The sequence below is a fragment of the Pochonia chlamydosporia genome, chromosome 2 (assembly GCF_001653235.2).
Source record: "Pochonia chlamydosporia 170 chromosome 2, whole genome shotgun sequence".
NCBI lineage: Eukaryota > Fungi > Ascomycota > Sordariomycetes > Hypocreales > Clavicipitaceae > Pochonia > Pochonia chlamydosporia.
This window is the reverse complement of record NC_035791.1, coordinates 3,912,522-3,939,244: the sequence shown is the minus strand read 5'-3', so window position 1 is coordinate 3,939,244 and position 26,723 is coordinate 3,912,522. Positions and strand designations below refer to the sequence as shown.

At 50.1% G+C, this 26,723-nt stretch overlaps 8 protein-coding genes across 8 annotated transcripts; 4 read left to right on the top strand and 4 right to left on the bottom strand.

The window, feature by feature from the left end:
• Nucleotides 1-195: 195 nt before the first annotated feature.
• On the bottom strand, nt 196-378 carry VFPPC_03263 (hypothetical protein; the record flags this gene model as incomplete). Its single annotated transcript, XM_022428317.1, has 1 exon — nt 196-378. One exon carries the CDS (start codon nt 376-378, stop codon nt 196-198), a length of 183 nt encoding a protein of 60 aa, XP_022284602.1.
• Nucleotides 379-1,401: 1,023 nt separating this feature from the next.
• On the top strand, nt 1,402-1,581 carry VFPPC_15628 (hypothetical protein; the record flags this gene model as incomplete). Its single annotated transcript, XM_018293381.1, has 1 exon — nt 1,402-1,581. The coding sequence occupies one exon, from the start codon at nt 1,402-1,404 to the stop codon at nt 1,579-1,581; it is 180 nt and encodes a 59-aa protein (XP_018147406.1).
• Nucleotides 1,582-4,087: 2,506 nt separating this feature from the next.
• On the top strand, nt 4,088-7,189 carry VFPPC_03262 (F-box and WD domain-containing protein; the record flags this gene model as incomplete). The annotated part of the gene is made up of 2 exons (XM_018282783.1): nt 4,088-4,259; nt 4,350-7,189. 2 exons carry the CDS (start codon nt 4,088-4,090, stop codon nt 7,187-7,189), a joined length of 3,012 nt encoding a protein of 1,003 aa, XP_018147405.1.
• Nucleotides 7,190-7,751: 562 nt separating this feature from the next.
• On the bottom strand, nt 7,752-8,390 carry VFPPC_13436 (Snf7 protein; the record flags this gene model as incomplete). The annotated part of the gene is made up of 1 exon (XM_018291213.1): nt 7,752-8,390. The coding sequence occupies one exon, from the start codon at nt 8,388-8,390 to the stop codon at nt 7,752-7,754; it is 639 nt and encodes a 212-aa protein (XP_018147404.1).
• A 956-nt stretch (nt 8,391-9,346) lies between these two features.
• On the top strand, nt 9,347-12,905 carry VFPPC_13435 (hypothetical protein; the record flags this gene model as incomplete). Its single annotated transcript, XM_018291212.1, has 4 exons — nt 9,347-9,399; nt 9,466-9,564; nt 9,638-9,987; nt 10,042-12,905. The coding sequence occupies 4 exons, from the start codon at nt 9,347-9,349 to the stop codon at nt 12,903-12,905; spliced, it is 3,366 nt and encodes a 1,121-aa protein (XP_018147403.1).
• Nucleotides 12,906-14,620: 1,715 nt separating this feature from the next.
• VFPPC_03261 (negative regulator of DNA transposition) lies at nt 14,621-16,255 on the bottom strand (the record flags this gene model as incomplete). The annotated part of the gene is made up of 3 exons (XM_018282782.1): nt 14,621-15,726; nt 15,796-16,107; nt 16,171-16,255. The coding sequence occupies 3 exons, from the start codon at nt 16,253-16,255 to the stop codon at nt 14,621-14,623; spliced, it is 1,503 nt and encodes a 500-aa protein (XP_018147402.1).
• A 412-nt stretch (nt 16,256-16,667) lies between these two features.
• On the top strand, nt 16,668-17,417 carry VFPPC_13434 (AAA-ATPase vps4-associated protein 1 domain-containing protein; the record flags this gene model as incomplete). The annotated part of the gene is made up of 4 exons (XM_018291211.1): nt 16,668-16,784; nt 16,863-17,135; nt 17,190-17,248; nt 17,297-17,417. 4 exons carry the CDS (start codon nt 16,668-16,670, stop codon nt 17,415-17,417), a joined length of 570 nt encoding a protein of 189 aa, XP_018147401.1.
• A 5,158-nt stretch (nt 17,418-22,575) lies between these two features.
• On the bottom strand, nt 22,576-24,003 carry VFPPC_03260 (dual specificity phosphatase; the record flags this gene model as incomplete). Its single annotated transcript, XM_018282781.1, has 2 exons — nt 22,576-23,887; nt 23,957-24,003. The coding sequence occupies 2 exons, from the start codon at nt 24,001-24,003 to the stop codon at nt 22,576-22,578; spliced, it is 1,359 nt and encodes a 452-aa protein (XP_018147400.1).
• Between the last annotated feature and the right edge of the window lie 2,720 nt (nt 24,004-26,723).

Genomic DNA, 26,723 nt, shown 5'->3' with positions numbered 1-26,723 from the left:
GATGCAGCGATGCACCCACACCAGACCCTTTTGAAATATCAAAAGGAAACACACTCCATTCGTTTGATCTTGCAGACACTCTTTTTTGTCTCGTGCTCAGATTTACAACCCAAAGCGCCGGGGGTCTTGTTGCCTGAGTGGCTGAGGCAAGTGATGGAGTGAGTTGAGTTGATGCCATCCAGTCTGAAAATGCTGTCAAGTACCGACTGGAGTATCTTCTGCGCGGCCTCTAGCCTTGGCTGCCCACTTGAGCAGGAGAAGAATGGCCCAAGTCCAAGCAGGCCACTCCCACATCGCGGCAATGGAAACACCAGACATCACATCACCCCAACGCTTAACGGCCACTCCTCCATGTCCCCTTTCAAGCCAACTGGACATGGCTCGTCGATGAATGGACGAAATCCCCGTTTCAACCTAGCCAGAGACGGATAGTCTGCCGCAGACAACACTAAGCTCCCGTCGCAGAAGGTCGCGGATCGCTCAATCTGCCCCTCAGAAACGGAGCCTGCTCCTAGTATCTTCCACAGATTGATGCCGCAGATGCCACAGATGCCCCTCACTTCTCCAAAGTTGTCAGGGTGGCTCTGAAACTAGCCCAGGTTGTGGTCGCAGCACATTTGATCGCTTTGCGCCGAATCTAGCGCCCACAGCCAAATTCCATCTGAGTGGGTGGGCTGGCCGGCGGGTTGTTCAAACATCGAGTCAACCACAAGCCATCAAATCACTTCTCAAACATCACTCAGTCATGGTGTGTCCCTCCCTCCCTGGTGACCATACGGTCGTTGACCAAGAAAAAGAAACGGATGGTGGTGGAGGATGTATGCCGCTGGATGCTCTCATCGGCAGAGATGGTTTTGTTTCAAGACGCCCTGATATTTCTGTCACCTATTCCAATCCTATCCATCCTATGCTTGAAAGTGACACAGAATGACACCACGCCGTTTTGATATCCGGTGCGGGACGCTTGCTCGGCTTTCTTTCATTCTTTCGGCCAGAACTTTTCTTTTTCCACAGTGTCTCTGAACTGGTGGGTGCTTTACAGCAATAAGAGTCTGGTACTGTACAACATTTATTTGCAAGGTTCGATCAGGGTGGTTACCAGCCAAATGGAATTGCGCATTGTATGACTGTCAGCTGACTCTGGCAAGAAAGAAGCGTTTGACATGATGCATTTTTGTGGGATTATCTATCATGATTGGAGATATGATAAAGGGGTATTGAAGAATCAAGGCGCCTGACCTGTCCAAACCCACAGCGTTGTGTGCTCGATACCACTCATTTTGAGGCATGAAAGAGGGGAAGATGGCATCAGCAACCTTGCGAGCGCAAAACAGCGCCAAGCCAAAGAAGTGAATGATAGAAGATTGGCTGGTTTGGTCTGGAAGCCCTGGCCTTTGATCCATGGCTCCTTCCAATGTCCTTCCAGTGGTCAACAACGGGCGGGGCTCCACCAGACAGGCAAGTGCAGTTCACTGTCCACTGTTTGCTCGGCCGGAAACCTTGATTCAATCATTGATCCCTGATCCCCAAATTTCAGCCACCTTCTTTCATCCCCAAACCGAAATGAACAATGAACGTTAATATAATACTAGCTGCCTAGGTAGTTACATCAATTCATTATGACGGGGAAATGTCAATGCAGGCAGACTTATTGCACCGGTGCTCGTCGTCTATGCAGAAACATGATGCATTTCATTCAATATTGGTACATGGTGTGTTGGCGCAGGCTACAGGTCAACAATGATCAATATGTAACATCCTAAGCAACTGTGCAATGCAAGGCAACCACCATTTATGATTTCCTTTACATGCTTTACCCCAAGGGTGTCCGGCAACTGCATGATGCACCGGGAGTCAAGAAGAGCTAGGATAAATTAGCCATTTCGAAATCCATACGTCGCACTCCGTACTGCGCACTGGTGTTGATATCAAACAATGCATTTGCCCCTCTGCAACCCCAACTAAACACATCTACCCTACAGCGTAGATGGGAACACCCTGAAACTTGATCCTGCTTTGCACACAGTGTCTCCTGACGATAATACATCATTCACGCAATAATTTGCCTGAGAATTTTGAATAGTGTCGTGTATAGAAAAGGATTCAAGTAGGTAACTAGTAGATAGCCAATGACAACACCCCGCGGCAGGTGAAACGGACACGGCTTCTGCCATCACTTACTCCATAAATTCCATACAAACTGACAAGGTTGCAAACCTGCCAAGCACACATGTTGTGGCGGCTTCAGGACAAAAAGGCGACGTTCCTATTGGCCAACACTATCAAGATCAAACTTGACAGCCCAGGATTTTCTTACCCAGAGTTTGTTTGCGGTTGCGATCTTACTTCTTTGCTTCTCGGGAGGAGATGTTGCCGGTTTGTTTCCGCCACCATTTGTTTTGGTGAAACGACGCATGAGGCAGCGGAAACGATGATGAGTTTACCCAGTACGGAGTACAGATGGGGACATTGATCGAGCCAGCATGTCACACTTGGCAAATCTTGCATAATGTAACCTGCGTGGCCGACTCGGAATCTCCCGCAACTAGACGAAGAGTTGGTTTGATAAAGTCTGCAGTGGGAATCCGCTCGCTAGCATGCACCTATGCGACCTGGCCTCAGGTTGGAGACGGAATCTTGCAGCACAGTACCCGTCTGACGATGAAATAGCCAGAGATTAATCAGGTAGGACGAGGGAACTACTATTGTACAATACGGTCCTCGTATTTGGAAATTGTGAATGCACTGTCTATCGGGCAACGAATGCCTCACCTGACGCACGTATACCCGAGGGGGATGGACGTGGAAAGATGTATCATCTCACGGACGAAAGCAGAGTACCAAGGATCATGATATGTCCCAAGGTGTTTGAGAAGGCGAAGAAGCACGCGTTGCCGCATATGCTGTCTCCTTAATACCTACTTGGGTAGTTGGCCAAGGTCGGTGAACGCTTGATGTAGAGTCCAAGCGATGCTCCATGTTGACCGGTTACGACACGCATGCAGGTCCTGCTGGGTGGATTGGATCCAATACTCAGGTACCAACCGAAACGATCGATGAGCTGTTGCCAAACCAAGAGTATCGGGTGTAACACTCAGTTAATGAATGTTGCCCTGGTCTCTCTTCTCCATGTCAGTGTCTGGCATATCCTAGCGCAGACGGCCAGACCTACGTATAAGCCAACGGGCTGGGCCGTATTGCTGGTTGGCCATTCCAATCGTGAGAAGGTCTGGCAGCAGCATTGACGAGAATGAATTGTCAATTTAATCCAATATGCATTGTTGGAGAACTCATGGGCAAGTCTGGTCTGGTCTGTCTGTTGCCATTTGCCACGGCAGAGTCAAGTCACTGGCCCATTCCAAGTTCCAGGCAGCTCTAGGCCTAATGCTTGCCACCACATCGTCGAGCAGACGCTAATATTCGCTCCAGTCCAGCGCCACCCGCGCCCCATGTCCCCTCAATCAATTTTATCCAACCAGCACAACGCAACCCGCCTTGGCCCAGTCAAGTCTCGCCTGCCGTCTGGGTTCAATGTCTGGGTTGTCATGTCTTGTCCGACACACCAGATCCCACCAGCCAATGATCCTGGGACAGCCATTGATACCTTGATTTGCCCCATGTTCTCTCCAGTCCAGCTGGTCAGTCCTCTTGGGCATTCTGACAACAAAACACCACCAAGCCATCTTGGCTGACCTCGTTCCACGAAACGGCCTCATCTCGCCGTAGAGCACGGCCATGTGCATGCGCTGATTGCCCACAGATGACAGTCATTAGACATTTCTCTTGTGCTCCGTCATTGCATTCATCGTGTGCATCGTGTCTGCGCGTGCTCCGTGACAAGGTTACTCGTCTGGCCATTTCCAAACAAATCGCCGACCTTGATCCATCACCTACTACGTCAACCTCTTGCCTGTCCAACAAATTCCTAACGAACTAATATAATATATCATCTTCTGAATCAAGCGTGGCTTCGACAAAATCCATACGCATCGACTAGCTTCCTTGCTTGGCCGTTTTCTGGGTTCGTTGTTAGACGTCGTCACACTGGCTTTCCAGCCCAATGGCGAAACGAGGCCCTCTACCAACGATGGACCCCTTCTCGCCAGCGCATCAACCCGATGAGGGCTACTCCGAGGATCCTTTGAATCCCACTGTTCATCAGAGCCTACCTGCGAGCTTGGCCACTCTGCGATCGCCAGCTGAGCTGCCATCATGGCTGGCAAGCAATGCCTCGACCTTGCCTGTCTCTGTGAAGAAAGGTATTTGCAGAAACCTACCGAGTTTCAGAATGCACTCTACTCTTTGTAACCCATCAACTGGATGCTATGGCTAACCAAGGTCACAAACAGAATTGACACTCGCACTCCTCGATGATCTTCCTACCTCCGCCATTGCTGAAATCGTCCAGCGTCTAAACCCTCGATTATACATCGATTTTGTCCAATATCTTCCGGCCGAAATCTGTCTCAAAGTACTGGGCTATCTTGACCCTATATCATTAGTTGGCGTCGCCCAAACATGTCGAGCGTGGTACGAGTTGGCTCTGGATAGAAAACTCTGGGAGAGACTATACTATCTTGAAGGATGGAAAGCTGTTACGAGTGATATTGCAGCCGCAGAGAACAAAATCAACTCTGGCTTAACCAGCTCCATCGGCCATTTGCATCGGATCCAAAATGCTGATGGTCAAACCAACAAGATTCGAGCTATCCTAAATGACGATGGAGACTTGGAAATGACCGGGACCGATCGGCGACACAGCGGATCGGATAACATAGGCATTGGTGGTAGCATTTTCGGGACACCCGGCTCATCATTCTCGTCTCATCGGCCAGTCATGTCACCTGTGAGCGGTGATGTTGACATGGATGCGAGCTATGCCTCAAATTCATCAACGTGCAAGGGCAAAAGCGTTGACAGAAGTTTTAGCTCCTCGTCAGATGTCGTTCGTGTTAAGCGGAAAGAACCAGGGGGAACACCAGAGCCGTCTTTGCCTCCGATTCTTCCAGCAGATCATCCGAGTGCTTCGATGCGATCAACTTTGTGGTCTTGGGACGTCAACAGCTCGAGGTATCGCATCAACTGGAAGTATCTCTACAACATGCGACGAAGGCTCGAGTCCAATTGGGAACTTGGCAAATACACGACATTTCAGTTGCCGCACCCACAATTTCCCGAAGAAGGACATCAGGAATGTGTCTACACATTACAATTTGATGCCGATTATTTGGTCAGCGGTAGCAGGGACCAAACCATGCGCATATGGAATATTCGAACCCGTCGCTTGGTTCGGCCACCTCTGATTGGACATGCTGGCTCAGTCTTGTGTCTTCAGTTTGACGCCGACCCCTCCGAGGACATTATTGTTTCCGGGAGCAGTGACTCCAATGTCTTCATCTGGAAGTTTTCGACTGGCGAGCTGATTCAAAAAATTACTAAGGCGCATCGCGAGTCAGTTCTTAATGTTCGCTTTGATAAGCGGATTCTTGTCACGTCTTCAAAAGACAAAACTATTAAAATTTTTAATAGAAGACCTCTTCGCTTTGGAGAGCTGGGATATGGCTCGGCCGATGCAGCCTTCAGTGCGGCAGGCAAGACTGTCAAACGCTACGGATATGAACCAGATCTAGCACAGGAACTTCCTCTTAAGGAGCCGTATACCATGATTGGGCGCTTAGAGGGCCACGGCGCCGCCGTGAATGCCATCCAAGTCAGAGATCGTACCATTGTTTCCGTCTCTGGAGACAGGCATATCAAGGTTTGGGATTGGCCAGATCAAGTGTGTACCCAAACTATCCCCGCTCACGATAAGGGCATTGCGTGTGTCGAGTTTGATGGACGACGAATTGTGAGCGGCAGCAGCGATTATGAAGTGTGTATTTTTGATGCCCCGACGGGTCTCAAGGTTGCACAACTGCGTGGCCACGCACACCTTGTGAGAACTGTACAAGCCGGGTTTGGCGACCTGCCCTACAGCAAGATCGAAGACGAGTTAGAAGCCAAGAATGTCGATGCCGAGTACTTCAAGGCTGTCGAAGCTGGTGAGGTTGCTCGCGAAGGTGAAAGGCGGAACCGAAGGACGAGGAGAGTGAATGCCGGAAGCTCTAGGCCAACTGATGTACAGGCATTTGGAGCCAAGGTGCCACCTGGAGGAGGAGGCGGTCGAAAGTATGGGCGAATTGTTTCTGGGTCCTACGACCAGAGCATTATTATATGGAGACGAGACAAAGAAGGTGTCTGGAAACCAGCACATCATCTTCGTCAGGAGGAGGCAGCAGCGGCCGCACAGCAACATATGGCGATGGCAGCACCACCGCAATCTACCCAGCAACCGGGGTTGGGTGCTCACCCTCAGGGCAGCCTCCCAATGCACCCCTCTGTTCGCCCGACGATCCTTCATGCATCTGGCTCTCGCAACAGACCTCAGCCTCCTGGCGAGATGGGTCCGGTGGATGGAGAATCCAGTGGCAGTGGCAGTGGCACCGGTCAAGGAACCTCCGGGCTCTACATGAATTTGATTGACCAGGTCGTGCCTCTGGGTGCACGAGCATTGGAGCAGGCAATAGCCAACTACCCAGCCGTATTGAGTCATCACAACTACCTGCAGTCCGTCATTGAACGTGAGCCGTCGCCGTTGATCCGCACGCAGCTTCGACAGGCGATCACAGCGGCGTTGGTCTCCTTCCAAACGGGACAACAACCCGCGAGACAGCGACCGGTGAGTGCGTTGAACAACGCTACTGGCCAGGTAGAGGCGCCAGATGGCGGCTTCTCTGTGGCTGGCCCGAGCAACGCTCCTGCGACACCAGGCATGTCTCAACCCGCAAGCATGTCCACTCCCAGAGCGACTCAAGCTGTTCCTGGGCCATCAGCAGCATCTGCAATCTATATAGCACCGGATGTGAACATGACGACTGCTGCAACACCCCTACCGGTTCCTCTACCGACTCCTACGCCAGCGCCAGCGCAACCAGCCCAAGTGCCGACACCACATACCGCTCCGCCACCAGCACATCACCACCCTCACATCGCCGCGGCAGAGAATGCACCTGCCCGCGTTTTCAAGCTTCAGTTTGATGCTCGCAAGATCGTGTGCTGTAGTCAAGCGCCAGTTATTGTGGGCTGGGACTTTTGCAACGGAGACCCTGAGCTTGAGGAGACTGCTCGATACTTCGCTACTGTAGATTAGACGCTTTATTTTGATGCCAAATGGCACAACAGAGGCACATAGTGCTCAACTTATGACGAGATATGAGATAAGGGACACAATCGAAGGTTTTTATTTTGCTTTGTTTTGCTCTAGGTACCTAGGTAGTAGGGACTGTTGAGCTACAGTCCGTTTTTTCGGGAAGGCAATCGGTGTATCTGGATGGCGCATTGGCGGCGACCTATGGTTCAATATGGGTCATTGGTGTTGGTTGGTGGGTTGCGCAAGGGCATTCCATGTGGTGTTGACGTTGATATCATGGTCAGCCAAGGAAAGATCAAGTGCTATCTTGCACAGGCAAATGTAGAATTATGAAATAAGCATTGAATACTGGAAAAGAATCTGCGCTTCATAGCCGATTTGGCTTGATGGGCCGAAATGCCAAATATTTGGAGAACGACGCTCCAGCTACACGGAGCGAAGTAACTAACAGAATAACTTGCTAAGTATGCTACTTTTGATCAACATCATGAAACTCCTGACCCTTCTCCAAACTCCAAAGTCTCCACAAGATATCTAGGTCCTCAGTGTATCATTCATATATCTAACCAGCAGCTTCCTTCACTTTATCTTCCGTCTGGGGAGGCTCATCCACAAACTCGGGCACCACCTCGTCCTGCAAGAACCCTGGCACCGCTCCTCCCATCTCCATCTCCAGCTCCTGTTCCATCCCCAGCGCCTCCAACTCAGCATCCAGCTCCGCCTCATCCACTTCATCTGGGATATCGTAGCTCCTTGCCAGACTATCCTGAATCTCATTACCCACATCCATCAAATCGGCCATCTCATCCTGCAACTGCTCAATCTTATCAATGTCAATCTTGCCATATTGCTTCTGCAGCTCTTTCTTAGTCGTCTTCATCGCATCGACCTGCGTCATGACATTCTTCAAATTATCCTGCATGCTGGATGCTTGCTCCATGTTCCACACTTGACCCTCTAGTTTTTCCTTTTCCGCCTCGTACGCTTTCCGGCGCTGGAGAACCTTGAGGGCCTTTTGCTTGATGGCTTGTTTGCCGGGCCCTTCGCGCATCTTGGACATTTTTTCTTGGTAGGCGGATAGTTCGCCATTGAGGGCTTTTAGTTTCGTGTCGATGGAGGCAATGCGGGTGTCGATGTTGGTAATGGCGCCCGAGAGGGTGGGCTTTGGCCCGGTGGTTTTGGAACCGAAGAGGCGGTTCATGGTGGCGGGAGAGGCAGTGGCTCGATGTGGGTTTTGCGGAGTGAAGAGCTTAGAGGAGCTGCGATGCTGTGGTATTTGACTCTTTTGGAGGCTCTAGACGGCTTTGGGTTGCTACAAAATGCAGTGGCAGCCTGGTGGGATGTCCAAGGGATGACGTTCCTGGTGACGAGGCTGTGGAGAGACAGAGTGCATGTGCCTTTCTTTGGAGGGGCAAGCCAACTGAACCCCACACAACCTTGTCTTGACGTTGTTGGATGAGTCAGCATATCAAATGACAAGCTGGGTTCAATGGGAGACACCAACACATCCAACTTGCTCTCCATCAGCAAATCTCCCATTTTCTGAGCGCTGTCAATAATATTTTTAATGGAGATCAATACGCACAGACAAACTCTAAATCTGGTATTATTGATAACATGCGTCATACGACGTGACGATTCGATTTCCCAGCCTCGCAGCTCGCCTAAAACTGCCATTTACACAATTAAGCTTTCGTCTGTTGTCGGCCAATGAGAATGCGCCGAGATGACAACTGGAGCCTTTCTACAACAGTGCACAGGGGGACGTTCTTGAGCCACAGGGACCAACCCACCTGTATTTCATCGTGCACAGCACCGGTCCCACTAACCCTGTTCAGGACTAGCGCGTTCAGAGCTCATCGATGCTGAGCCCAGGTAAACAATGTTTCTGTCTCTCAGTCGCGAGATCTGGGAAGTACCCATCTTCAAACATTCTCGCGCTACAAGCAATTCAAAGCACTTTCAAAGCAATTTCAAACATTCAACTGCTCTTTGACAGCTTTTGATGCCCCCGGCTCAAATTCTGTACTACTGCTACTTCAAAGCTCTTTACAAAACAAGTTCAACCGTTCGCAACGCGCCTGCCCTGTCCAGACAGGACCTGTTCAAGCACTGCAACCGCGTTCGAACCAGATCATCATCTGGTAGGCCGACCTCATGGACGCGCCTACTCCCCAACCTTGGGGACTTGGGCTCAAGCCCAAGTTAAGGTAAGTATATCCTCGAGATGAATCGACTTCTGGGAATTTGGAACGAAAACTGACATCGCGCTCCAGCTCAAACCTGCCTCCTTCCTTCATCGTCTTCTTCCCGGCACGCGACAACGGAGCTTCTTCTCATGGAAAGAACAATACCGGTTCTCGCTACACAAATCTGTTTGTGCCCTCGAAATCTCTTATCGATGTTATAATTCGGGAACGAAAATTGCTGATATTGGTTGCTGTACAGATCTTGGGTTGGCCTCTTGAGAGCTCCTGTTCATGTTCATCGTGAACCAGCATGGCACCGCGTCCCGACTGAATATTTCGTCTCCAAGAACAATACTACTCGTACTATCATGACTCGAATTGGCCACCCTGAAAAACGTCGCAACGAATTTGTCTTCTACTTGTCTTCACACGCGGAAACTGCTGCTGCCAAGCGTATCGAGAGCTGGACTGAACCAACTACAATGTTGATGCCTCCAAAGAAGCACCGCCGAAGAATCCGATTTGCCAAGTCCAATCAGAATCACCCTGGATTTTGTGGCGAACCTCTCTCAATTGCTGAGATGACTCATATGTTCATGGTCGCAAAAGGTAAGTATATCTCAATTCTTATGAAATGACATTCTGGGCTAACTCGACCTTTAGTTGACATTGTCAATGGACTTTTGAGCATTCCCAGAAGCCAATTCCGGGCTGATTACAAGTTCCTCGAATCAAAGGAAAACAAGAAAAGATATTCCGTTCCTGCAAAACGATGGATCGATAAGAAAGATTGCATCGACACTCATGGAAAATGGGGCGGATTCAAGCTTCTCAGCTACATTGACCTCAACCACCTCTGCCGCAAGGCTTCGAAAATGGGTGACTCGGAAATCTCTTTGCAGACTGCAGCCATTGCTGACCTCGCTCAAATCTTCAAGGGCATGAAACCTAGTCCTCGCATTCCACTTGCACTCGCTGGCATGACCGAGCTTGAGGATATCGCCGATAAGACCGCCTATCTCAGCGCTCTCGACCTTGCCAAGTTTGAGGAGGAGTCAGGCAAATCGCCTACCAAGAAATCACCTCACTCTGTTCTATCCTTGAAGGATACACCTCGTCGATTGAGCGACACAGTCGTCAAACTGCTGCCCGGATCCAGCCCTCAGGCTGAGTCTTCTCCTGTCAAGTCTTTCGGTACTCCTTCTACACCGTTTGTCGATTCACCTTCTTCGGTCAAGGCTACTCAAAGCCCTTCACCAATGGCTGCTGCTACCGCTCGGGCTGTGCCGTCTTCGCCACTCGTCGATATCCCATCGCTCGCTCCTGGTCCGACCAAGCACTTCACTGCACCGTCGTACGACTCTTCTACCTCCACGAGCCTTGACGAGACCTGCGAACAGACGCCTCCCGAACACATTTCGCCTACCAAGGCCGTCCGCCCTGCCGCAGAGACCACCTTGGTCGAGACAGAACCTGCAACTCCTCATCATGCTCCTCTCGACCAGCAGCATCGCACTTCGGATCTTGGCCTCGTGTCAGCCATGCCCGCGTCGACGCCCAAGATGGAGGCTTCTCCTCTTCAGCCAAGTCTTGCTGTTGATCCTCAGCTCAACTTTGGGCCAGTCTCTCCTTCTTTCAAAGCTCCTAGCTGGCTCAGCAGCACCATTACCAGCAGAGCCAAGCAGACTGTGAAGAAGACCAGTCGCCGCAACAGTGAGCCTCTGATGCGCAACTGCATTAGAAACCAGGTTGCACGTCGGAAGACCTTTTCGCCACGCAAGGTCGTGTTCCAAAGCGATGAAGCCTGCAATGCAGCCACCTCTCACACATCCACTCATGCACAGAAACATCAAGCTGCTGCTGATGTCGACATGAATGGCACCCCCGAACAGCGGGCTTTCTCAGACCCTACCTCGAGCATGGCCACACCTGCTATCTGCTGGGGTAGAATGACCGGTCGCGTTTCCAGTGACGGAGCTCTCAGCACGCTAGCTCTCACTCGCGACATACACATGAATGGCGTGCACAACATCGACATGCGCCAGAATCCTGATATTTTCGGCGCTCCTGCCATGTCTGCTGTGCCAAGCCCCAATGCCATCAATCGCCTCGCCGACATGGCTGTGGAACGTTGCGATGGCCAGGCTAAGGTCCAGGTCACCGAAGAAAACGGCAGACTCATCGTTCGGTTTAAGTTGCCAACCGAGTTCGCATACTTGTTCCCTGACACCCAGGGCTTGGATGAATCTCATTTCACCACTTCACCTTCGGCTGTCTCTTCGTCGCCACGAATCACCTTCAAGGGCCACGAGCTTACCTTGACCAAGGTTGACAACTCGCCAGCGCCTGAAGAGCCCGAATTGCCGTCCCTGAAGAGCAACAGCGACAACACATCGATCGCATCAGGCTTCGATGCTTCTCCACAGGTACCTGCATTGACTCCGACTCCTGCAGCGAAGCTCAACACATCTTTCACTCCTGTGAATGGCTCTTCATCTTCCTCATCTTCGGATGAAGAAAATTCCAACGAAAATGGACGCCCAACTCAGCAAGACAAGCAGTCGGTTCACTCCAAACACTACGAAGACAGCCCGGGACGCGACTACATGAGGGACTTTATCAAACGAACTCATCGAAAACGCCTCTCTGCCACAGAAACCGGCTCTCCCATTGCACCACCTGCGAAGAGAGCACCACTTGGGATCAAGAGTCCCAATGTCGAAAGCCCTCAGAAAGGCAAACGCAAGGCCGAAAACGAGGAGCATGACAGCGAATCTCCGCTCAAGACATCTGCTGGCCCTCAGCTTAAGAAAGCGCGCCGGGCTGAGGTACCTAGCCCGGGGAAGACATCGTCTGCCGCCCTCAAAGGCAAAGCGCCTGTCGACCGAACCAAAGTCAGCAGTGCAGCTACGAAAGCCGAGTCGACTACAACTACCGATGACGAAAAGGCAGCATCTGCTACCGGTTCTCGCAGATCTACTAGATTGCGAAGCCAGATGCCCGGATCAACTGCCAAGTCCTCCATTCCAACCTCCATCAAGCTCGGAGGTCGCACCAATGGTGGCCGCAGTGCCCTCACCTCCGCCACTCGCAACGAAGAAAAAGACTTGTCCAACAAGACCCGCAGGAACACTCTCAAGAATAGGGGCAATGCAGAGTATCCTGCCCAGGTCTTGGCTAGACACCAGGAAGAGCGACTTCGCGAGAACTCCAGCGAGAGCAGCAGCAGCAGCAGCTCCGAGGCACCAGCCAAGGTGACCATTGGCCGCAAGTCTGTTGGCTGGAAGACTCCTCTGGAGGCACACCAAGGTGAGGATGCCAAAAAGTCACGCATCGCCACCATCAAACCCAAGACGGCTGGGAAGGTGAAGAGCAGTGGCATCGCAAAGCCTACTCGAAACACCACCGCCGCCACACAGAAACAGCAGCGCACCGCAAAGGTCGCAGCAACGATGGGAATGTCCCAAAATGGAACACCAGCAAAACCCAACAGGGTTACACGATCATCAGCTCGCGTGCGAGCATGAGCAAATGCATCATAATGAGAGACGGATAGAAATGAGGAGTTTTGGCTTGTGAGGTTTTCAGGAGTTTGGTCTTGGTTTGTTGGTTTGTTTTTTTTTCATGGACATTTTTATCTTTCTTGTTTTGTTTTTGGTTTTGGATTACAGCCACTGGCCTCTTATTGGGTATTGTTTATAATTGCATAAAGGCATTGCGATGGAGTTTGGGTACATGGCCAAAAAGAGCCGAGCATTTGTTACATTGTTGAATTGGATTGGCAAAAGATACCACAATTGGTTTTTTGTTTTGGAAAGCATGGCGAAATGGCTAGCACTCGTTTCATAGAATATCAAGACCTAGAATAGGCAATACAAGGCAATTGCCCTCTGTAATTCTTTTGTTTGACAAGTGACATGGTGATATGGGAGCCTAAAGTCTTCAATACATAAACGGTCGACTACACAATGTAGACTTGAATGGACATTAGATCGTGGCCATAGTTGGCTATTCTATGAGATGTGTAGATCTAAACTCAAGCATCCCAACGCAAGGATGCAGCTAAACTACTATGTCAAGAAGGAGTAGGAGTCACGAATGCTGACAGATGCCTCCAAACAAGTGTCGATCGAATCGCACATTAACTTCAAGCCATTTACTATCCGACGGCAAGGTTCATCTGTATGCTGCAGATTCTCACATTTGACGGACAAATCGAGAAATGCTCTCAAGCCGTGCCAAGAGCTTTAGGTTGACAATGGAGATTTTATGCCAAGGATCAGGAATGACAGGCGTATGAATGCGGTGCATGTGGCGCAAAATTGGATGAGCGATGTGAGGATGAGCATGCATACTATGTAAGCAGGACTTTCGTTTTTGGAAGGTGTTGTGTGCATGAGCAGTATGGTGCTTCGGAAGAATGTTTGGTGAAGAAGAAAGAAGAATGAAGATATTAATGCGCGTGAATATCTGGATGGTTTATTGGAACAGTTCCTGATGGGATGCTGAGAAGGAGAGCTGAGAACTGGACTTTACTGTGTTGTTCCCACGAAGATGGTGTTGACTTGTATCGTCCGTGTGAGAGTGTTAAATCTGGCTGAATCCTGCTGCATTGCATGGTCTGGAGTAAGCAAGTGAGACGATGCCAAGATGCTGAAAATTGCAAAAGGACCTAAGGTAAACGTAACAAAGTAGTATTCGAGAGTCAAGAAGGATCATGCAAGTAAGACACGGGCCAGATTGAGTATGAGGACATGAACCAACGACAATAAAAGGACACATCATCTTGCACCTCTACAACTCTACTCAGTCGACTCAAACAAATCTGCTACCAGCATAAACGTTTCGAAAGCCTCTTAAACATTAATTCAGCATGAATATCGCTGCTCTTCTCATGATGGCTGCTCTTGCAGTTGCGACTCCAACTGCCAATAAGCCCCCCAGCCTTGCAGAGTGCTGCTGCTGCCACGGAGGACCATCTGTCGGATGCGCCCCGAACCAAAATTGCGAGAGATTCACGCCCGCGACGTGCCGCTTCGTGGTGTGTCCTTTTTAAAGTACTGGAACAATGAATGTATGGAATCTAGGGTCAATATTTATTCATGGTTGAATGGCGTGGGGAAGGAAGTGGACTGGATGACTGTGCGGATGAGGCAAATTGGGGAGACAATCCAATGTTTATGATGACAAGGCTCAGGTTTCATGTAGACATAAACGTAACGTATAATACTATTCACAGGTATCATACTACATCAAACTTTTCTTCCATGTCCACGTCATCTCGTGGCCGTGAGCTGGCCATGCTTGCCCATCCTTGACGGACGGGGACCTGAGCAACCTTTTGCTTGACTGGTTCTGCCTTCACGGGCTTGACGGGCTCTGGCTCTGGCCTGGCCTCTGTTTCTTCCTCTTCTTCCCCCTCATCCTCCTCCTCTCCGTCACCTCCTTCCTCTCCTTCCTCGGCCTCATCATACTCTTCGCCTTCCCCGTCCTCCTCCTCATCATCATCATCGTCGCCTTCACTAGAGTCCCCGGACCCCTCACTCTCACCATCGCTTCCCGGATCATAATCCTCTTCGTCTTCGTCCTCATCGTCTTGCAACTGCTGCTCCACCTCTAACTGGGCCTTCTCCAACTCTGTGCCACCTTCAGCGTTGCCAGTTTCTGCTTCATCCGAGCCCTTCTTCGGGCCTCTGTTTTCAGCAAGTTGTAGTTTAGCCTTTCTTTGCTCCGCCATACTTCGATCTTGAAGACGGTTGCGCTTCACGTAGTCATCGATTCCTCCGTAGTCTTGCTGGTCTAGCATGCCGAATTCGAGTTCCTCATTTGGTTCGCCTTCTCCGGAGAAGGTTTCAACAACCATGTTGAACGTGATTTGGAGGATATTCGTGTAACTGATTGCCGCGATGCGATTCAGGGGAATGAAAATCAGCGGCTTCTTGAAACCCCACAGGATTCCGTTATCGAGGAAGAAGAGATAACCGTCCTTTGAGCCCCTGAAACCACTCACGTGGACTGCCTTTTCATTTGGTCGATGGGGCTGACGAACGACGCTGCAAAATCTGTTGGGGTCGGCAGAAACAAGATCGATGGCGTTGCCTGCTGCTCGTAGCCGCCTGTCAAATGCCCAGTGAAAGAGTGATTTGTACGTGTCCGACACAGCAGCCGCAGACGACACTTCGGCGCCTCCAATAGTGCCCTCTTTCGGCGCCGTAGCAGGGACTGTGAAGACCAACGGCTCAATGGTGGGTGGATTGGTCCTTGACGGGAGACATGTCCCTCGCGGGAAGAGAACGTAGTTGTGCTGCACCTGTGCCTTTTCTGGTACAGGCAAGTAGAAAAGATATTCTGCCTAATAGTTAGAGCCTTGGACTTCAATCGTTCTATCCAAGCATGTATGCTGTCAAAGGTACGCACCAATGTCTTTCCAAGCATAGGTTATAGCCGGAATAGGGGCTGTGGTTCCAGGAGTCCTCGCATAGATAAAGCTTTGAGTAAGGCATATCTCGAATTTCTTCCTTTGGGGGACCGAGACGGATATTTCTTTGACATGTAATAACACCGGTTCGTCTGCGGCGTTTCCTGAGCCTCCAGATGCTTGATGTGTCCCGTTCGCGTCTGTACCAGCTTCAACTTTTCTTCTCTTCAGGGCAGGCTCGGCCTGGTTGTGGATCTGGTCGTAGACATGGTTGGCGATTTCATTGAAGAGGGTAATGCGTCCCGGTGAATCTAATGATACAATCAGCAACTCAATTGAATGGGAAAACAATAGATACAGAGGTTTATGCCTACCCGCTGCTCGTTTGATGCCGTCGATAATATCCGGTCGAGACTGGAATATTTGGCTCAGCCTCTGTGAATCTAGCGCTGTAGACATGTTAAATGCTGCCGTGCTTGCCAATTTACGTTGGAACAAGCGGGGAGAAATGCGACCGGAACAACAATTGACTGACGTTTGGATTAAAACATTACAATCAATCATGCGCACAGCCAACGCGGCACCAATTGAAGAGCTACTGACGTCGACGCGACGTAGGGATGATTACATAATCTTTTTTGTTTGGGCTTCGTTGGTCCCTGCCATGATGAGAGACAGGAGCTCCAAGCTCAATGCACCTACCTAAACTGCCCCTCGGAGGGGTTGACACATCTCCAAAGTCCAACAGCTTCAACATTCGCATTTTGCCAGCCAGGATTGCTATTCCCATTTCCCATGACCCAAAAATGCCACCTAACATAACAGAAAAGGGAAAATAGTATCATCAACAGAATAATACGTGGTTAGAGCCATGTCGGCTCCATTTCCCAATCTTTACACACATAGGAAGGTGGCAGAGAGTGCCTCCAAAGCTTGTGATATCTGCTACAAGCCCAGCACTTCTGTTCTCATTACCCCGGATAAAAAGGTAAACATTCTTATATATTACCTTCGCAGAGGTATTGGAAACTTGATCTTGCCATGGTTGAAGCTAAGCCGTTTTTAGGACTTCTTCTATGTTTGTCCAGCGCATTTGAAAGACACCTACTTTTGCACACCAAAGATTGATGAGGAAGCTCTCAAGGCTAAGCGCGAGAAGGAACTGGCAGAAGAAACTGAAAAACTAAAGAAAGAGTACGTGGAACGCCAGCGCAAGAAAAAGGAAAAGGCAGCCAAGGACAAAGATAAGAAAGACGACAAGGATAAGGACAAGGATCAGGAGAAGGAGAGCGACAAAAAGGATGATAAAGATAAGGCTGAGAGTACATCAACTGATGATGTGAGACCTCTTTTTCGGTGGTGTGCGTTCGAAAGCTAAATTGCTCGTTTCTAGGCCAAAGATAAGGAATCCAGCACACCAACCGAAGAGCCACGAGTCTTTGAGCTGAAGAGGTTTGCTTGACGATCCTGACTGAGTATCCATCTTGCTAATAATTGCAGTGCGTTTTATCAGCAACGTCTTCAACGAAAACGGCAGGCGGAAGCGGCAAAAAGAGATCGTGAACGAGTCTCCCAGCCAGGTTATTTCCCGAGTGTACCATCAGGCCCTCCTACCAAATGATATCGAATGGGCCCCCGGGGATGCAGCAATCTTTATCTCAATAAAATAACCGCTATGTTATCTGGCCTGGCAAAAGGGAATACTCCGCTGATACAGAGAGATCGTCCAAATTATATCCGTTGACAATCTTTATTAGCGACATGACTGGACATCGGGAGTCAATGCGGGATGATGAAATACACAAATTAGCAAGTCCTTGCGATTTCCATATTCTGCGGCCTCACCTGGACCTTCAAGTTGAAAGCCAACAAGGGGTAATACCTCGTCACCTATTGTATCTTTAAGGCGACCATTCTGTTGTTCTCCAGGTCTTCATTCGGAATTAGATGATCAGATACCCAAGTTTCATGTTCTCAATTCTGCGCCAGTTCCAAACACAATTTATGACACGCAACCCGAGAGGTGTTACCCTGAACAATGTTTCCGACTTCCCCACAGCAGGAGAAATAGACTGGCGGAATTACAGAGACGGGCCGAGTAAACAAAACTCTGTGGCATGAGTCCTTATGCTTTTGACAGAGTCGCATGGTGTGGGCGGCAAATGAGAAAGTCAAGTACACTTGATTGACTTATAAATGGACCCAGTATTCGCCAATCATACAGCATCTGAATCAGTGTTCGTTCTCGGCCCCTGGGAACTCTGATATAGAATTACAATATTGCTCACCCATTATTTGGATCGTAGATGCAAAGACAGAATTCGGTTGAACTTCCCCGCGATTGGCATCGGCATCGGTATCCAGCATTCTCCCCGAAATAATATATGGGCGTCAATAATTAATTCCGGCAAATGATCCCGCAATTTGCAGAGGAGCATTACCATGTCAGGTGTTTTCAAGCAAGGGACTCTTTCAGGAAAAGCTAGACGAGATAGTGCTGACTCTCCCATCACAGGTGACCTGTGTGGCGTCCCTTCGCCAGCGCCCATTGAAAGTAAGCAACTCGGATCCGGAAGCAGTACGCCAAATATGTGTGGCGTTGAGATATCTGGCACCTCTTTTGGAGTCGTCATGATGGTATCAAGTGAAGTATACAGCAGCGTGAGTATATGGATAAGTCACAGCCAGGATGGTGGTCATGTCGCCAATATCACGACATCCACAATTCCCTACTTAAGGAAAAGAGTTCCCAAAAATTGTCATGTCAAAAGTTCCGAGGCTTCCGAGACCCAGACTGTGAGAACATGGTTGGTCCCTGTGTTGCTGTCAGCAGCTACTCCAAGCCAGACATGCTGGGAGTGTGAGAGCATTGTTTGATATTTCCTTTGCATTCTATTGAGTTTGAGAGAAAAATCAATCTTGATATTTGCCTACAGGGTCCAGAAAGCTGTCACAGGACACAAGTTGCTCATTGCGCTTGGCGGCTTAATTTGGGGGTGATGACAGGCCATGTTCAGCTTCCGCAAGCCACCACCAAGGGGGAATTCTGGCAGGGCTTTCCCACCTGGATGTACATTCAGCAAAAAAACTGATGCAAGAGCTGTGTACTCACAAACAAAATTGCGGCAAATAACAACCCGTTGGTGCGACCAGTATGGAATTCTGCGTCAAGAGCCTGGCAACGCAAGGGGTTTCGAGACTAGGATGGTGCATTTTGGCCTGCATAATGGTTCCGATGACCAGACAAATGTCATACTTATGAACCTGAGCCTGACAATTGAGCCATTTCCGCGCCAACAATGCATGTTTTTGCAAGGATACTGGATTCTCATAGGATCGAGGTTCTTACGAGGCGCAGCGGTCGCTTCAAAATCTCATTTCTCCTCAAACAACCTACTTTGAGTGGTTCTTTGCCAGGTTCTTGCCAGGCGCGTGGGCTCGAGCAGTGGCCTCCAAATATGCGAACTCGCGGGTACTCATCGTACCTTATCAATGAATACGCTCTTCCTATTTCCGATCTTCTGTCCTGATGTCATTTGCTGATGATTACTTTCCACAAGCTCGGAGTATCTTCCGTTTGAGCAAATGCACAACCCACAATTCTTAGTCTCTAGCCCAGGTCGACTTGTGGTGAGTGTAATGCAATATGCAATGCTAGGTGAAATCAAACAGAAAAGCTAGGACTATTCTGGAGGGGGGGTGTACTTGTTGAAGTTGATTCAGAAGGTACTTTGACCTCATGTACCCTTCGTGATGGTGTCATGGGTAGCAGCACCGTCTGCAAAAGTTGCGGGGGTTAACACAACCTGACCGACATTGTTGCAGAAGGGAGTACTCTTTGGCTTCGGCGATAATAGTGGTGGTGGTGGAGGAGGAGGGTGTTGGCCAAAAAGCTGAATCCATGAAACATGACGAGCGGGGGAAAAGGGCACATGAACCAGCTTCATCGACAAAATTGTGCAGCAAGTTCAAGGGATCACATCACTCATCCTCATCCTGACCATGCAGAGGCCAGGATAGGCAATGGTTGTTGACGATGCTTACCTTGCCAATGGGAGAGAAGTGGGGGGGAGTTCCAGTATCTTTTGAAGACGGAAGCATTCCCACTTGCTCATCCAAGCCCAAGCCGGAAGGGTATGGAAGGATGTGGCACATTGCTTACGGCAGTGGATCTCAAGGATCAGCGTGCGCTTATGTTCCGAGCAATGCATAATCATTCAGCTCTTTATTCTGAGATGAGAACCATCTGACTAGGTTCGGGCTTTGCGAATACTTCTTCTGGGAGCACTATGGGAATGGCAGCAAGAAGAGCAATCTGAAGGTTGGTTTGTTGGCTGATATCACCTGGTGCTCCACGTCGTGTCAACCGAAGCACCGCCTTCCTCGTTCGCTAATATGCAGTGAGATTTAAGATACGCTTGACCCTTCCGGCGGTTGAATGTGACGGATCACGGAACCAACCGTGTCTGCTGACGGACCGTAAGCCCATGGAAAGTTTCTAGACGGCACTCTTTGCTCTACCAAAGACTAGATCCGGCTCTCGGAGGGTGGAGTTCGCATTTGATGCGTTTTATTGAAGTCAGCCATTGGCACAAATACGGTACACGACACCAGGCCCTTTTACATCAGATTGTCATAAATGGGGCCATGGACAAGACTCATCGTCCCTGTCGGGTTCGTTTAACTCGGGAACGGCATAGCGCCAACCTTGTAGGGCATAATTCATCTTTGGCACGCCAAGGCATGAATGCCTTCGGTACTCCGAATTACTGCCCTGTAGCACCATGGTACGCTAACATTGTGACAAAGTGAGAGCCAAATGTCGCACGGGCTACCCAATTGCGGAGTATGCCTGCTTGGCATAACGTTTTCCGCCCAACGTTGCCTTTAGCTGGCAACTAGTATTCGGTCGTATCAGCCGTTGAACGCGCGACAGCCATCGTATTTGACCGGACTCAAGTTCATGATGGCCTTGAAACGACGCCAAGAGAGCTTTATTCTCGCTTTCCGGCGTCACCGAACTTGCTGACCAGCCACGATCAAGTCAACTTAGCCGGAACAACGGTGAGGTGAGGTGCGTCGCATCACACGCCCTTTGCAGGGCGGTTATGATTTGTTTTGCATTTCATCTCTGCGCTATGACCCGAAGAGGAAAAGGCATCGGCCAAGGCTCGACATTCAAAGCAATATGTGCAATCCTGCAAGACCGTTGGGGGTGAAGCAATTCCGGAAAGGCAGACGTTGACCCGCCTGGCTGAAAATAGCACCATCACCACCATGGCACAACCATGATGCGACATACGAAACAAATGCGCAAAAAGAAAGCGTGCTGCATAATTAGCCCGAATGAAACATCCTTACGTCACACGGACCAACTGACAACTGAGATTTACATTCAATGCATCGGGAGTCGCAGCATGTTGTTGCATCGGCATGCCGATCGGTGGTATTTCAAGTGGGGCATTCGGCGCCGAAAGATTGTCAATTCACGGAACTATCCTGCACCGGGTCGGGACCGAGTTGTTGGTTTTGTGTTAAGACATGTTCAAAAGTGAAGAGAATAAATGTTGACTCAGGTTATCTTCGCTGCAGGGCCGTTGTGCCGTTGTTGGCAATAGTACTGCTACAGAGACCACCCAAGTCCGCTCGCTGCAACATGATGCCCAAGATTTTAGCATCCGACACACTCGGCGAACGCAGGCTTCGTCATGCATCGCTATTGGCTCCCAATCAAAGAGAGACAAGAAATGTATCAGTTTGGTTGAGATGCTTCTTAAATCATTATCGTAACACTGGTGACTCTGACAGCTACAACCAGCCTGATCCGCCACGGGCACTTGGACACTGCATTGTGTCAGAGCACCAGTCAAATGAACAAACCGAGACATCCCAACTCTTGTTCCTTTCTAGCCACAGCTGTCAGTTTCTTCAGCTTGGCGCACTCAGTAATAAGTTCTCAGACACAGTGACATTCAAATCAAAACAGCGGGCAACCAGTGACTCGGACCGAAGAGCCTGGGTGATCAGCGTCTCATCGACGTGAATAAATAATACTCTCCCGCCTACCTGGCAGATCATCCGGGGGCAGAATCAATCTATGCCAAGAAATCATATTCATGCTCAAGCATCAGACTGCAAGATAAATCAGTGTATCTTGGTACGGCACAACATTCCCAGAGAGGAAGGTAGATTGCAAGGGAAAATCAACCTGGACCCAAATATGCACTCACGTTACTCAAGATGGGAATGCAGCATCCTGGCCTATAGTTTTCCAGACAACAACAAACGCGAAGGAGGGTCGATATTTCAGCTCTAATATACTTCAGATGCGGAATAAAAGAAAGCAGTGATTGGGCGCATATTCATCCACCGCACTATTGGAGAGCAAAGGCGAATTAACAGGGTAGAAGCGGAAATTGTGGCTCTTCAGCCTTCTTTTTGGTTTTGGTTTTGGCGCTTGGCACTCCCAGCCCAGCTCGGATAGATTCAAGCGTCCGCTTTCCTCAGACGTCATGTTGACAGCACCAAAAAAGGCCCTTCACCACTGCCTGCCGCTTCGTGCCAAAGAGCTACCACATGGTTGATAGGAATTGTGGTGTTGAGGCTTGCATACAACAATGACACAGACGACGTGTGTTGGGCCTGGACTCGTCCTCCGAAACGCCGAGCATGTTGTACGACGATGGCTTTATGTTGTTTTCTTTTTGTTTTCTTTCTCGCAAGCACTGTGGTGGAAAGACAACAAGTCGAAACAAAGTCTTAATGCCACGTTTATTGTTCTACAAATTCCCTCCCCTTCCTCCACCGGGAGGCATCCGAATGCCCATATTCCTCGCGACTTCACTCAACCCTGGGCCTTGACCTTGGCCCATGGCCCGAGGTTTCCTCCTCACTTCCTCGTCTACCCTCGCTCTTTGCAACGACAGCCCCGGAATGACCCATCCGCCACAGGCACACCGGATGCCCTTCCAATCGTAGCGTCCGACGGCAGCACCGCACCTCTCGTTAGGGCAGCTCAGTCGGCCATTGAGTTCGCCCTTTTCAAGCTCACTACGCATCCAGCTTAGTGGCTCGATAAAGTAGTGAGGACATGGCTGTCGAGGGTCAAATGTCTTGGATGCAGTAGAAGCGACATGTTCGTTGATGAATGGCGCGGTAGCAAGCATCCTTCTGCACTTTTTGCACCGTAGCGTGAGCTCTGTCTGTGAATCTCCTCCTGCTGCGGGAGCAGCTGAAGGCTCTTCATCCTCGAATCGCAGTCGGCTGGGGGCCTGCCCAACGGCAACATGCTCTTCAACCTCGCGCTTATACGCCCACCGCTGATACAGAGGATGTGTCTCCACATCGTCCGGACAGCCCATCTCCCACCAGAGTGCTAGCTGGTGCATGAAGCCATCGTTGGGCTCTGCCATCGGTCGCGTTCGTCGGATCAGCCCCAGCGCTAACTCAACAGCTTCTTCTGCCGTATCCTTGCGCGATCTGTTTCCACCTGTCCCCGTTTGGGTAGATGAATGCGCCGCTGAAGCAGCCGAGTTCTTCTTGCTGCTGATATTGTTGTTGGTGTATGCTGAGGCGGGTACCAGGTTGGCATCAAACCGGTTCGGATACCGCCAGAGCAGATACGCTATCACTATCGACACGGAGCGAGACTTGCCCGCTGCGCAATGGACAAAGACGCCGCCTGGTTGTGACACTGCATCTGTCCCTTTGCCTGTCCTTGTGCCTGCGATTGGGGTGGTGTCGGCACTGGATATTTTCATTCTCTCCAGTCCTTCCTCCACAATTCCGCTCTCCTCGCTCCCATCTCGGACCGTGCCATCTTGGCTCCCAGCCTTTACTGGAGTGGATGTCTGGTTCCGTGAGCCCCTCAACCCTTGGTCGATGAATTTCACTGCTCTCGGCAACTCCGCGAGCAGATTTGACTCATCTACATCGTCTATATCGATGAGCAAGTGGTGAAACTGTTTGCCGTACTCGGACCACGGCTCATCCTTGAAATTTTTCAGGCTATCTGGACTGAAGCCCACGACTGATAACACATGGGTTATGCCCTTTTCTGAGAGTGTATCTGAGCGGCGGAGTGCCCAGATTCTGAATGAGATAAAAAAACCTGTTAGTGACGTGATGACGACACAGGATACGAGAGACAAAAGTACATACCCGCCCACGTAGAGACCATCTTGGCCTTCTATCGGACTGAGCGCCATTTCGGCAATGCTATTCTTCAGCTTGCTCAGTTCTTGGTCATCAAGTTGGTGGCCGAAATTGTCCCATTGGCGGAGGGGTTCACGGTCGTTTGGGGGCTCCAGGTCGTCGGTGTTTCGTGGCTGTCTTCGTGGTTGAGACTGATACTGCTGGATACTGTGGGTTGTTATTGTATTTCTGTTGATAAGGAGGTATACAGGTCAGAATATGTTGTTCCCAAGTTCCGATATGAAGAGTATGCTGTGTTGAAATTTTTCATTTGCCAGCAGCGGGGTTTGGACCGGCGAGTCACCCAGTGAGCCGAGCTATTGGTTCATGTCCTGGAAATGTATCGTCACCAAAAAAACAAGAAATATATAAAACCGTTGATTTCTGTTCCCTTTCACACTGAATTCACCCAGATCTCAAGCCAAAGACCCAAATCAGTTGTTGTCACGATTTGCTCTCGGAACCTTGACCAAAATTCCGATGCAAACCTCGGCCCTTTGATCCCATTCCGCACCGCCACAACATGCGTGGCTCACCGCACCGCCACATCACCCACGGCCACAAGCTGCCGCCGTCGGTCCCGGGTCCCCTCTCCAGCCTTACAGGGCGCGTTTCATCTCCCCCCCACGTGACGACATCTTCACATCTGAACATCACACCTCGCCCCCCCTCCCCCCCATCAAGCCAATCTCATCGCCATCGTCATGCCATTTCGTCCAATCTCACCACGAGACTCCCCATGCCACCAATTTTATCCAGTCACAGCACTTCTTCCCGCACCAATTCGCCCGACGAACGGGACAATACACGTTTTATTTTTTCTTTGCTGCCCTCTCCCCTCACACCCACACCGAAAAAGGGAACCCCTACGCAAAAGACGAAAAGCCCCGGCGCCACTTTCACCAAAGCTGAAAAGTTGCCCAGTACACAACCTGCAAGGCTCATCTAAGTACATTTTTCGCGCGCGAATACGTCCTGTTTGAGAAGCGACCCCCAGCAAAGAAGTGACGTCTTGTTCTGTCCCACACCCGCTGGCGGAGCAACTTGTTTGCGAATGGTTGGCGCCCTCTCTGAACAACCCCTTCCCAGAGGGCTGCACTCGCTGAGATGTGAGCAAGTAGACAAGAGGTACATGCAGTAGAAATTTCACCATTTTTGCCTCGCAAACGAATCGGCGGCGTGGTGCCCACCCCACATACGAATTACCTCTTGCAGAGCTTGAAGAGTGGAATGGCCAGGCTGGTTTGGCCACCCAACCTAGGTATCTGAGCTGAACTATCGATTGTGCTGCTCCGTACATCTCTCGGCTATCCAAGATTTGGCTTTGAATGAGCTATGTTCGGTATTACTGTATGTGCTGCGCTTGCTAGGTTCGTCTGCGCTAAGTTCGCCTTTGCCAAATGCCTTGAATGGTTGCTGTCGCTGAGAGATCAACTGGTGTTTTGGCAATCCTGGTCCGGCATATCAAACGGCGTGGCTGAACTTCACTTGGGCGAAGACGCAATGACGGCATCCATGGGAAAACGCCGTGCTGGTCTCGTTATGGACACACTGTCTCCTTGTTGTCAAGCTTTCACGAACCAGAAATGACGAAGGGGGCAAGATGAGTACCAAGTGTCAAGTGTCACTAGCAAAGAAGGTAAGGCTACTTGAATATTCCCGAGTTTCTTCTGCGCTATTGAAGCGATGTATATTTGGCTTTTCCAGTTCCAACACTAAAGGTTCACTCCAAAGCCCCGGCCCTGCTTTATCCTAACTACATTCATTCCATTTCCTCAAGCAAAAAAATCAAAAGGTGGCCGAACCTAAACTACTTTATCAAAGTCGCCGCCCAAAATGCAAATCAAAAGTGCGTCGCTTTTCAAGCGAGGTCTTTGCCAAGTAGTCATCAGCCAACCCGATGGTCTTGAAGCGGGGGAGCGTCTTTTGCAAGAAAAAGAAAAGCCACTCTGTGAATCGCCCTCTACTTGCATGGAGACTCACACGCACTTCCTGTTGCCCATACAAGTTCAACCAAAAGCCATCGCAAGTTGTGCTGAAGCGACTCTTTTCGGTCCACTTCCCACGCTTGGGTATAAAGTGACATAGGAGAACGAAATCCCAACCAATGACACCACCAGTTCATGCCAGAGAACCATCTTACTCGCTGGCTTGTTCCACATTCAACGTGCGTCAGCAGCACCGGTTGGCCCAGTGCCATGCGTAGACAAGGATCAGCGGCTTCAGCCCACCCAAACCGCAAGCCACATACGCTCAGTTCGGCTGCGGATGAAGAAAACTTGGCTGTCAACGAGCAAATGCCGGGGAACTACAAGCAAAATCTGTCTTGCTGCCACCCAAGTGCAAATCCCATGTTTTTTTGTTTGTTGGCATTGTACCCTAGTGAAGCCACAAGGCTCTCCTGACTACAACAACAGACGGGGATATCCGAAGAGTTGATCAAGGATTGATTGTGAAGGCCCCGTTACTTAAGTAAGATCGACAAAGTATTTGGCCCCGTCGGAAAGAGCCGAAATGATACGATGCTCGCACGCATGACTTTGTCGGAAACCGCCAAATTGCTCGGACAGGCTGCTGCTAACACAACGCCAGGTAGCTGGGTAGAAACTTCCGGTCTATATTGAGCCTTCAGACGCTGATAGAGCTGAAGTGTCCTAAAAATCTTGTCTGGTCGCACGTTTGTTTTCCATCCTGACCGCAATTGCCCCTTGCAATCCATTGTCCCACCGGAACT